Source organism: Molothrus ater, chromosome 11 (genome assembly GCF_012460135.2).
Source record: "Molothrus ater isolate BHLD 08-10-18 breed brown headed cowbird chromosome 11, BPBGC_Mater_1.1, whole genome shotgun sequence".
Lineage (NCBI taxonomy): Eukaryota > Metazoa > Chordata > Aves > Passeriformes > Icteridae > Molothrus > Molothrus ater.
In genome coordinates this window covers 19,444,056-19,455,870 of record NC_050488.2, presented here as the reverse complement: position 1 = coordinate 19,455,870, position 11,815 = coordinate 19,444,056, and the positions used below count along the sequence as shown (strand labels likewise).

Here is an 11,815-nt window from a genome sequence, read left to right as displayed (position 1 = left end):
CATTAGTAAAATCCTAAAAATAAGACTAAAGAGAATTCACTGATTGGAATGTATTTTATGTCATGCATTCAAGTGGTCCAATAAATAAGGTTTCTGCACATAATTCCATTCCCATTAATGCCAAGCTATTGCAGAGGTGAATGCAATATATTTAAATATATTTTGCATGTCAGGTCCTTGGTATTTCAAGGATGAGTCCTCACGGGGACCTGAGGGCTGGAGGGCTCAGAGAACCAGCAGCCACACTTCTACTCACCCTGGTAAATAAATGCAGCCTGGTGTAAAGCAGGAGCAGCAGCATTTCCCCAGCCAGGCTGCAGGTCCAGCCCACTCACCTTTAGAGATCTCAGTGCTGGAGAACCAAGGGTGCAGGATGAGGACAATTCCTGGCCAAGCTCCTCCTCATAGTCATGATCTCTGGAGGAAAATCTTCACTCCAAGCAGCAGAGGGGAGAAAGGAATTTGTCCAGGATCCCAGGCCACAGCCAGGGCTGTGTCAGGTTTTGGCACCACCACATCAGATCTCCATCCCTAACTCCCACAGCACAGAATTATTAATTTCTCATTTTTTTCCCTTCAAACCCAGCTCCCAACCCCCTCATTGCTCCTGCCCTGCTGCCTCCAGGACAGCACCCCCAGGAGCTGCTCCTCGCCTTCCTCTGGAAATGACAATTTCACTTTTCTTTTTAAAAACAGAACTGTGCTGCAGGGCTGGTTTATTTTACTGCTCCATTGTGAGGTGGGCTGCAGCGTGGGCAGGTGGCAGGGAGCTGCAGCCCTCCTGACACATCCCCCCACGAGGACAGAGCCCCAGTGTGGTCACAGCAAACGCCAGAGCCAGCAGCAGCTGCTCTCGGGCACTGCTGGTTATTTAAATGTAGCTTTGTGCGGATTTCAGGGGGAGTTTGTGCCACCTGCACACCGAAAGGGCTCAGGGACAAAGACAAGGAGAGGTGGAGGGCCCAGGAGTATATACTGCCAGAAAGGGGCGGAGCCAACAGCAACAGCCAATCACCTGAAGGTGTGGGTGGGAAAAGGATTACAGTGACCAATAGGGAAACAGAAGGGTAAACGGACCAATGAGGGTACAAAGAACAGAGAATTGCTAGAACTGTGCCCATATATGGTTAATGGGGTTGGACAGCCAATGGGCCAGCAGGAGGCGTGGCTCTGGGGTTGATTGACAGCACATCACAGGGTCCGTGGCGGAGGTTGAAGTGCCTGAGCAGGCGCACAGGTGCGGCCTTGCTCCTCTGGAATGCAGAGCCCCGCTCAGCTCCTGCCCTGAAAGGACTGGAAATGTGGCTTGGTGGATTGAGTGGTTTCAAGCCGTGCTCCCAAAATCCTCAATGAACCCCAGGATAAGCAGAGGCAGGGCCTGGAAGGGCTTTGCTCCAGCCACAGGCTCAGAGATGCTCCATCCCCATGAGCTTGGACAGCTCACAGCTCTACAAAACAAACCCAAAATTCACCTTCTCACATTTTTTGGTGAGTTTTGGGAGCAGAATTAGACCAGAGGTGTAGAAATATTTTTTTTTGCCTTCACAAAGTTTTGATTAAAACCAACTTCTGAATCTTCAGTAACAGTCTCAGCAAACTCTGAGGGGAAATTTCTACTGGGCTGAACAAAAAGTGGAGGAAAAAGGCTCCTGGAAGACAGGTATCTTTACAAATGACAGAATATTTATTACCAATACCTTTAAAAAAAGATTACATCTGCTAGATCACTGATAAATATCATTTACACTGGGGAGAAAACTACAGAAGCTTTTTTTTTATTATTTCATTTTTCTTGGTTTTGTGGATTTTTTTAAGGTTTTTCTTATTTTATTTTTTTTTACATAGAAGTAAACATATCAAACTAAGAAAGGAACACAGCTTGAAATACTGACAATATTTCTCTGGTCAACAACCCTGACTTTTACACAAGTGGAATCCTGATTATGAGTTACTGAATAAATATATTTAGAAGGTCTAAAAGTTAACTGTATTATTTTGTAAGCAAAAGAGACAAGTTACAGGCAAATTCAAGCTATCAGGAGAGAAAAAAAAAATACCACTGCAGCGCATTGAAAGTTGAAAATTGTATAGAAAATTCCATTGCCTTTTCCAGCGTTATCCCGTCTGAACTTACAAAATTCCCCGTAGTAACAAACAGTCCTTCTCTTGAGAAGAATTATTCCAGTGTGGATATCGTCGTTTTCTGGTGTGACTCTGTTCTGCCTCCAGGCGTCTGGGAAGAGTTTCTAAGGAAAGGCAAAATTCCAGCGGGGATCTCTGGGAGATTCCCACTTTTCCATGGATAACCTGGAGCCGGGGCAGCACCGCTTCCGCTCCAGGCTAGGTTCCCAAGCGTCGTCTGGAGAGTGGAGTTACCAAGGATGAGCAGTTGTGTCCCAAAGAACGAGCCCAGAGCAGCTTTCTGCTTTCCTTGGAATTAACCCCCAAACGTGAGGAATTTCCTTGGAATTACATCTCCAAAGGGTTGAGCTGCTCATGCAGCCAGGACGAGGCCGGTGGCTGTCCTGCTGTGTCACCACAGATGTCACAGCTCTGCAGGATCTTTTCCCCACCCAATTTGATGCTAATTATGATCAAGGCAAAGCAATTTCACAGCCCCTCCTCGCTGCACGATGCCGGAATATTGGCTACGTGTCCTGTAGTCCACAACCAACCAAAAACCACGTGGTTTTCCAAAATTCTGCTCTTCTGAGTGTTTCGAGTTTACCCTGCTCAGAGCTCTGGATGAAACGTGTGCTAGAAGCCCTGGGTTCAACACAGGAGTCGCCAGTGAACTGCCAGTGAAACTCAGCCTGTTACAATCCGGGTCTGGAGCAGTTCTGCCCTGTAAAACTGTACAGTCAGCTCCAGCCAATTTGCCAAGAACAACTTGGAACTCTCCGTCGTAAAAGGAAAAAATCCCAAACAATATTTTCGTGATAATGTCGTCCGTAGCATTTTATAGCAGAGGAAAAAAATTAATATCTACATCATATGTTAACTTTAAAAAATTCTATAAAACACTAAATATATAATAAAAAATATGCATATAAGGACATATGTAAACTGCTTTGGTAACATCGTATTACAGATGTTTTCAGTGCATTGCAGAGTTTCCAAGGAAACTTCAGACAAAGCTATATTTGCTTTGAGGAAGTACTGTATAATGCCATTCCTAAAGAAGCATAAACATTTTTTTTTTCCAGTAGTAAGATGTACTCAAACCACAATATTACTTAGTACTGGGTGTCTCCAAAACAACTAGCTAAATGTTGCTTATATTATAAAGAAGAAGTCCTCGGTGTCATTGTTGTCATAAACTGGAGCGTGCTGTGAGGGAGATCATGATTGTGCTGAGGGCTGACAGGGTGCAGGCGCTGGAGGTCGATGAGCCCGAGCCTCTGGCGTAGGCATCTGAGAGGGGAGAGGGGAAAAAGGAGCCAGAGGTGAGCAGAGAACAATCCCTGAACTCTTCCTTAAGCCACCTCCCCCAAGGTTTAAATTCCCTTTCCTGGGATAAAGCACAGCCCCCTCCTCCTCTTCATGGTCACCTCTCCAACTGAATTTTTGGTTTCTTTTCAATTCCTGCCCCTGGTGTGCTGAGGCTCCTCTCACAGTTCTATTATTTCACACGCTGCCTGCTTATCATTGTTTGGTATTTTTTCACAATTGCACCATATTCCAGCTGTTCCTTGTGCCTCCCGTCCTGGAGGAGCCATGTACCTGCTCTGTGACCCCTGGTCTGGAGCCAAATGGGAGCTGGCGTGTTCCAGCTCCCCTTCCCTCTCCTGTGCTGCTGATTGAATTCCTCTGCATGGTTTACACAGCCACGCTGGGGAGAACTCTGCTCTCACCCAGGGTTTTTTACATTGCTGTGATTTTAATGCCATATTCCTGCATTGCAGAGGCTCCTGATTTAATGCAGCTTATAAAGCGGGGCATTATTAATGGAAGATGGGACATGGAGATTTTGCAAAAGCCATGTTGTGTAATAAAATACTCCTTGTGTTTGTTATTCTACACCACCTCATTTCCCTAAATAAATATTTATGCATCCAGCACACAATGGGATATGGCTGTACAGCAGCCTCATAGATTTAGAAGCCCCTGCATGCTGTATTTGGTTGCAGTGAATTGCAGTGAAACAATACATTTAACACACAGGACTGAGAGGGGAAAGCATCTGGAAACCTGAAATACAAATAGAACTACTTAGGATGGTGTTTCTTATGGCTGAATCTTGGTTTTGGGATGAAATCAGAATGAGGGACTGGACTATGTGCTGGTGGGACCCTGTGGCCCAGAGCCCATTCCCCCATCCTTACTGGATATCTTTGGGATTCGGATTTGCTCGCTGCTGCTGCCGTCACCGCCGTCGCTGAAGGGTTTGATCTCGATGATGTAATCCTCATCAAAGGGCAGGGACAGCTCCACTGAGGTTTTATTTGTTTCTATGACGGACGTGCTGCTCTCCCTGTTCCACCTGTACAAAACCTGCGGCCAAGGGAGAGACAACAGGAGGCAGGAAGGGCAGAGCTGCCCGTTGTGCTCAGAGCTGCCCACCTCAGGGTGTCCAGAGGTGCTGCTGCTCTTTTCCTGCTCCTCGTGCTCAGGAGTGGTCTGGTGACACAGGGGACATGTGGGCTTTGCTGGGGACACCAGCACAGAGGTGCAGGCCTGGGCAGGAGGCTGATGCTGATCAGCAGCACTCAACACAGCACCGATACCTGGTGGAGCCCCTCAGAGAAACCCTTGCTTTGATCAAGCTAAAATAAACCCCTATAGAAGTAAAAACTTCTTTATAGAGGTCAGAAACTCCTTATTATGCTGCTTCTGGAAACTGAGTTGGGATATTTGATACAGTGCCACCAATGGTTTCCCAGAATAAATGACTTTTGTGAACGACCTTCTGAGCTGTGGGAGTTGTACTAATTTATATCATAAATTGTGTCATAAAATACAAGATTTCTAGGCAAAAATAAGAAAAATAGGCAATGTTTTGCTATGATTCAGGAAATAAATCCATGTGGTTGTGCTACCCTTACAGTAAGTTAAAGGAGAATGTTTTAGAAACTCTCTAGATGCTTTTCCAGGGTGATGAGCCTCTCTCTTCCTCTTTCAACCAACTCCTTAATTTGCATTTCAAACCTAAAATATGTAGTGAAAAGCTGGTCCAGATTGCTGAGGTTCATCTGAGGTTTGGACTAAAAACCCTGAGGAATTACTTATTTTTGATGAGCCCATACAGAGCACCAAAGACAGTTAAAAGTTGGTGCAGGAATTGAGGGGAGCTGGTACAGGCTTGCCAAGCTGCTGGCATTCCAGACTGGGGAATAAAACATGGAGCATGGCCAGGTCCTTCACTGGCTCAGGCTCTGGTGGGAAATGTTTGCACAACCCCAAGCCCAGGGCAGCGTCTTTTCGGGCTAAATGAAACCCTTGTAGAAGGTGGTGGAGCTGAATTCTTCTCAAGGTTTCTCTCTAGTTAAACTATGCCCTATTAAGCCTGCTTCTAATGAGGATTCTTTCTTTTCCTCTTGGCTTGGCTTTCTGAAGGAAATGGGAGCTATTAAAAAAGCATTTTATTTATTTGCAATTAAGGAGCCAACTACAGCCATGGGGAAGTTTCCGTGGAAGGCAGGAGTGAAGTTCTGCAGGTGGGAGCTGCAGGAAAAATATGCTCACATAAGCAGGCATGGCTCTGGTTTTGGAGGAATGCCCCAGACCTGACCTGGGAAATCATGAATGTACCATGGGAATACTCACTTTGTAGCCTCTCACTTCTGACTCGTTGTCCAAGGCTTTCACCTGGTCCCAGTTCAGGATGATCTTGGAGTCGGATGAATTCCACACGATGTTCCCGGGGGGCTGACTCGGTGCTGCACCAAAAACCAGACAGCACCACGTTACTGAGGAGAATCAATTCCCAGCTGGATCCCTTCCAGTGCCAGTGGGGCTTCAGCAGCACAGCTGAGCCTGCCCAGAGCCCTGTCCCTGTGGAAAGCTAACGAGCTGCTCCACTGATCTGTGTCCTCGAGGTCACGGGAGGTGTGACACAACACGGGGCTTTAAATGAAAAAGGGATTCAGTCAGTTGCTCAACATGCCTGAGACCAGAGGAAAAAAGCCCTCTTGAACACTGAGATAAATATTTAATTTGCCTGCACAGCTGTGATTTCGGTTTTGCATGCTCTGCTTACTTAACATCGGGAAGAACCTCACGAAAAAAATGAAATAAAAAGGCTGAGCCTGGTAAATCTGCACAAAAGCCTGGCAAGGAGAAGTCTGACAGTTCCTTCAGACTCAAGAGAGCTGGGAAATGAGAGAGGGGAGCAGTGGCTGGACCCCACCAGGGCATCCCTGCCAACACTCACGTGGCTTTTTGGTGGTGACGTTGACAGCGGCGCTGGAGGGGCCGGTGCCAGCCGTGTTGTAGGCCCTGACTGCCAGGTGGTAGAGGGCATTGCCCCTCAGGTTGCTGACTTTCGTGGATGTTTGGTTCCCCACCGTGCGGATCCTTTTGGCGTTTTCCTCCTTCTCGTCGTGCCGCCAGCAGCGCACCTGGGGCAGAGCAGGGCGGTGGCAGAGCAGGGCGGTGGCAGAGCCCTGCCCCAGAGGGGCTGGCAGCACCCCCTTGTCCCTGTCACCACCCCAGATGTGCTCCCAGGGACAGCTCCTGCTCCCTGCCTCCATCCTTGGCCCCGCTGGGGACCAGCCTGGCTGCAGCGCTCCCTCCCCGCGCCTGCCCATGGCAGCACCCTCAGGGAGGGCTGCACTTCCAGCCAGATCCCGCTCAGAAAGGTGGAACTTTTAACCTTGTGAGAGAAAGGTGGAGTTTTTAACCATGTGAAAGAATGGTGGAGTTTTTAACCATGTGAAAGAATGGTGAAACTTCTAATCATGTGAAAGAATGGTGGAATTTTTAACCTTGAGAGAGAATGGTGAAACTTCTAACCATGTGAAAGAATGGTAGAATTTTTAACCATGAGAGAGAATGGTGGAGTTTTTAACCATGTGAAAGAATGGTGGAACTTCTAACCATGTCAGAGAATGGTGGAATTTTGAACCTTGAGAGAGAACAGTGGAGTTTTTAACCATGTCAGAGAACGGTGGAGTTTTTAACCTTGTGAGAGAAAGGTGGAGTTTTTAACCATGTGAAAGAATGGTGGAACTTTTAACCATGTGAAAGAATGGTGGAATTTTGAACCTTGAGAGAGAATGGTGGAGTTTTTAACCATGTCAGAGAATGGTGGAGTTTTTAACCTTGTGAGAGAACGGTGGAGTTTTTAACCATGTCAGAGAATGGTGGAATTTTTAACTTTGTGAGAGAAAGGTGGAACTTTTAACCATGTGAGAGAAATCTCTGTGCACCAGAGGCAAAGAGAAGCAAATCCACTTTAGGAACACACCCATGGCGGGAGGAGCAGCACGAGGACATCTCTGTGTCCCCTCAAGGCTGGCTGCTGAAAGGATCCTGCATTGTTCCCCATACCTCATATCCCTGAATTCTTCCTTTGTGCTGGTTCTCCCACGGGGGAGCCCAGGAAACTTCGACGTCTGAGGCAGAAATGCTTCTGGCCAAAACAGTGGTTGGGGCTCTCGTTGGCTCTGGGCAGTTAAAAATAGAAGTAAGACTTTTCAATTCCATGTTCAATTAGTCTCAAACATCAGGGGATTTATTTTCCTCATTGCACAAGGAAGAAAGCAAACAAATGTCCACGTTTCAAACCGATGGCCTGTCAGGCTGTGCTCCCTCAGAAATAATAAGATGTCATTACCAAACTCAACCCAGGATACCATGTACTGTAATTAGGACAAGTGGGAACATTTTCTAATCAGTGGACATTAATTCATACTAAATCTCCACAGAATTCTTCCCAGATTACATATTAATTTTCCATTAATATCAAAAGATTTCATTATGATTAATGTTATTTTAATGACTATTGAAAAGAATTAATCATGGTTCACCATTTATTATAAATCAGAGCAAGACTGAGGTATCAAAGGATGTGTCAAGGTGGAAACCAAACCCTTTCAGACCCTGTTACATACAAGTAAAGATATTATTAAAGAAAGGCCTTATAAAATCATGGTTTAGGCCTGCTACTTCAGCTAGGTGCAGTTACCATAAGAAATGTTAGTTCCCATAAGAAAGAATTAAAGGAATGAGAAGCAGTTAACATATGAACCTATTTTAGTAAGAGAACCATTTGCACCTGCATAAACAATAAACCTGTCCCATGAGAATCAGTGGAAATAAATATATAAACTAACCAAAAATAAAGAAGATTGATAAATATGCAAAATACCATTTACTAACCAATGACCTGAGTGTCAGTGTATTGTCAGCCAATTGTTAGGTCTAACACGGTGCCCTCTGATAATCTCATAAAAATATGTGCAATAAAGATTTGGCTTTCCTGCATGAAGAAACTGAGTCTTGTCTGCTTTACTCAAACTAGACCCTGGAGCATGGGTTTGAGAAATGGATTTGTAAAGAATTTTTAAAACTTGATAGAAAGCTTACACAGTCTTGTACATCTGTATGCAAAAGCTGAGGTGAGGTGTGCTGACTTAGGAAGACCATAGAATAGAGATAACATTGTTGAGAGAGAGATTAAACTAAAAACAAGTTTCAACAAATTTCAAAATATGGCCTTGCAAAAAGACCAAATATTTTAGAGAATTGGAACTGTGAAAGATGCATTATAGCAAAACCATGTGGATAAAATATAGGTGATTAGTATTAGAAGTAACAGCAGCATTGTATGGTGTGGTGGTGTTCACAGGGGTCCCAGGACCAGGGAAGAGATGAGAATCCTGACTCCCTGTTTCAGAAGGCTGATTTATTATTTTATGATATATATTATATTAAAAGAAAATGATATATTAAAACTATACTAAAAGAATAGAAGAAAGGATTTCATCAGAAGGCTTGAAAGGAAGGGAATGGAAAGGAATGATAATAAAATCTTGTGAAAGGAATAGAAAGGAATGGAATGATGATAAAATCTTGTGACTGACCATAGAGTCCAAGACAGCTGGGCTGTGATTGGCCATTAATTAGAAACAACCACATGAGCCCAATCACAGATGCACCTGTTGCATTCCACAGCAGCAGATAATTACTGTTTTTCTTTTCCTCTGAGGCATCTCAGCTTCACAGGAGAAAAAATCCTAATGAAAGGATTTTTTCATAAAATATGTCCGTGACAGTGTGGCAAAAGCCAACAGGCTGAAAAGCATTTATAAAGTACTGTACCCAAGAAATAGGTTAGCTTCTAATAGAACAGCGTTAAGTTTTACATCTCTTACGTCTCACCCTCCATCAAGACTGACAATAAAATAAAATATTTCAAAACGCCTCTCAATTCCCCATCTCTGCAAAAACTATGAAAACCAACACATGAGGGGAGGGAGAGGAGGCGGGGAGGGCTCATCTCTACCTTCCTCTGCCGAGTAGACGATGGTGACGGGGCTGAAGGAGCCTTCCCCCTTGTTGTTGTAGACGCCCACCTTGACCTCGTAGGGCGAGAAGGGCGGCAGGCTCTCGTTGCGGAACACGTAGCGCGCGGCGTCGGGCGAGGCCACCACCGTCTGCATCCAGCTGACCTGTGCCCAGGGGCCGGAACGCCACCACGTAGCCAAAGCCACCCCCGTTCTGCAGCTCCTCGGGCACCGTCTGAGGGACATACGGCGGCTTCAGGACACGCTGACCCCACCCTGGCAGCACCCATGGATTCCTCTGGGTCCTCTTTGTTCCTAGCTTGGACTTGGGGATCTCAGAGGTCTTTTCCAAACTAGTTAATTCTAGGATTCTGGGATTCTGGGATTGTGTGAATCTAGGATTCTGGGATTGTGTGATTCTGGGATTCTGTAATTCCGCGATTCTGTGATTCTGGGATTTGGTAATTCTGTGATTCTGTAATTCTGTGATTCCGTAATTCTGAGATTCTGGGATTCTGTAATTCCGCGATTCTGGGATTCTGAGATTCTGGGATTCAGTAATTCTGAGATTCTGGGATTCTGTGATTCTGTAATTCAGTGATTCTGTGATTCTGGCATTCTGTACACAGCACGGGAGATGGAGGTGCAGGAGGTCCTATGTCACATCCAACCTGAATTCAGCCCATCCTGCCTGCACTGGAGCCTTTCTGCTCCATGGAACAGGAAGCAGCACCTCCAGAAGACCCTCCTAAAGATAATTTCCCTTCCCTCCTGCCTAGATGGGGGCTCCATTACTGATGTAATTTTAGGCTTTGTGAAGAGCCTGAGGTTTGCTGGGGTGAAGCAAGGACACAGTTCCAGCTCTCCCAACACACGTGCAGCTGCTCTCACACCTTTGGGGTCACACATGAAACCCCAAAGAACACACCCTGGACACTCTGACACTTCCTACTCTGAGGCTTGCAGCCCCCTAAAAAGCTACACTAAACCCAAAAGGTCCAGTATTAAAATAATCCCTAATTATGGGCCACCCTCCCTGAGATGTCCATGGAGCTTCAGCAGGGGTTACTGCTGGTGACTGCATCCTACTCTGTGTTGGAAAGCTCATAAAGAAAAGGCCTCTGGGCATTTAAAAGAGTAAAACCACTCTTCTATCAAAACACAAATGATATTTTGTGCAAATTGCATCTCGAACCAATGGCTGATGTTCTGGCCATGTGTGTTTTTGAAACATATTGCAGTATCTTTAGGAGACACGGCGTAACTAATTAGTCCAACAGAGGGGGAAATTTAGCACATTGAGCTGTGTGGTGAGGACAAAAACCCATTTATAGGTTTTTAATAACCTCAGAAATATCTCTGGCGATTCATCCTGCCAGCTTGGTCAGAAATAGTGCTAAATGGAAGCGTTAGCATGTCTAGTGGAGTTCATTATTAGGAGAAATATGCCAGCTGCATCACATCACAACATGAAAATATGAGCAGACAAATGACTAAAGTTCTAACCCTGTCTGCCTTAAGGAATATTAAACATTTCTCTTCTCTGCATCTCCTCTCACTGGCTGCCATCAGCAGCAATGAAAGCCAGCATGCCTTGTGCTGGCTCTGAGCTGTTTGCTGCCTTATATCCCAGGGAGGAGGAGGAGGGAGGAAGCTGGGAGCCAGCACAGCAATTCCCCAAATTCCCCACCAGGTCAGGATGTTCCAAGCTTGTTTTATCCCTCGGGTGGCTCCTGGTCATCCGCATTTTGCCTTGTGGATGTGCTGGGAGTCAGGGGAGCTGAGCTGGTGGCAAATTCTGCTCCCCATGGTCCCTGCTCCCCACTTCCCTGGGGTGGGGTCAGCCCATCCTTTAGCTCCCTCTGACCAGCTGGGCTGCTTTTATCACACAGTCTGGGCTTTTTTACTGCCAACCCTTTGAAACCCACAGAAGGCTCAGGGGGGCTGGAGTGAGACTCACCTCCCAGGTAATGACCAGCTCAGACTTGCTGCCTCCACCTCCACTGACATTAGCTGGGGTCACCTCAGGGACTGCAAAAAGATAAATGCAGAAGATGGATGTGACAGCTTTGGAACCCAAAACCCACATGGAGATGGAGCAGAGCTGTGCAGCAGCAGGACACTGCTGGCCTTCCCCTGCTGGGGCCAGGAACTGTTCAAATGACTAATTTGCCATGGCAAACAGCACATTAAAAGTATGTCAACAATAGTGTATTAAAAGTATGTCAATTAACTTGTGTATTCTGTCACTAATTGTTCAGTTTAAACATTTGTCCTCCAGTAAAAAAGGTCTTTTATTTATTTTCCTGTTTCATATTCAGCTCTTCTGTGGAAAAGAGGAGCCACCTGCCAGGGCTTCCCCACTG

The 11,815-nt window shown here is 45.8% G+C and overlaps 1 protein-coding gene across 1 annotated transcript in view; it reads right to left on the bottom strand.

Moving 5' to 3' along the window:
* Positions 1 to 1,663: 1,663 nt before the first annotated feature.
* Positions 1,664 to 11,815, bottom strand: part of LOC118691564 (contactin-4) — a 274,696-nt gene continuing 264,544 nt past the window's right edge. Inside the window, 8 exon segments of the mRNA XM_036390793.2 lie at positions 1,664 to 3,414; positions 4,326 to 4,494; positions 5,767 to 5,879; positions 6,374 to 6,560; positions 7,492 to 7,607; positions 9,449 to 9,617; positions 9,619 to 9,684; positions 11,410 to 11,480. Of these exon segments, the coding sequence (XP_036246686.1) occupies positions 3,314 to 3,414; positions 4,326 to 4,494; positions 5,767 to 5,879; positions 6,374 to 6,560; positions 7,492 to 7,607; positions 9,449 to 9,617; positions 9,619 to 9,684; positions 11,410 to 11,480 (992 nt within the window). The 3' untranslated portion in view covers positions 1,664 to 3,313.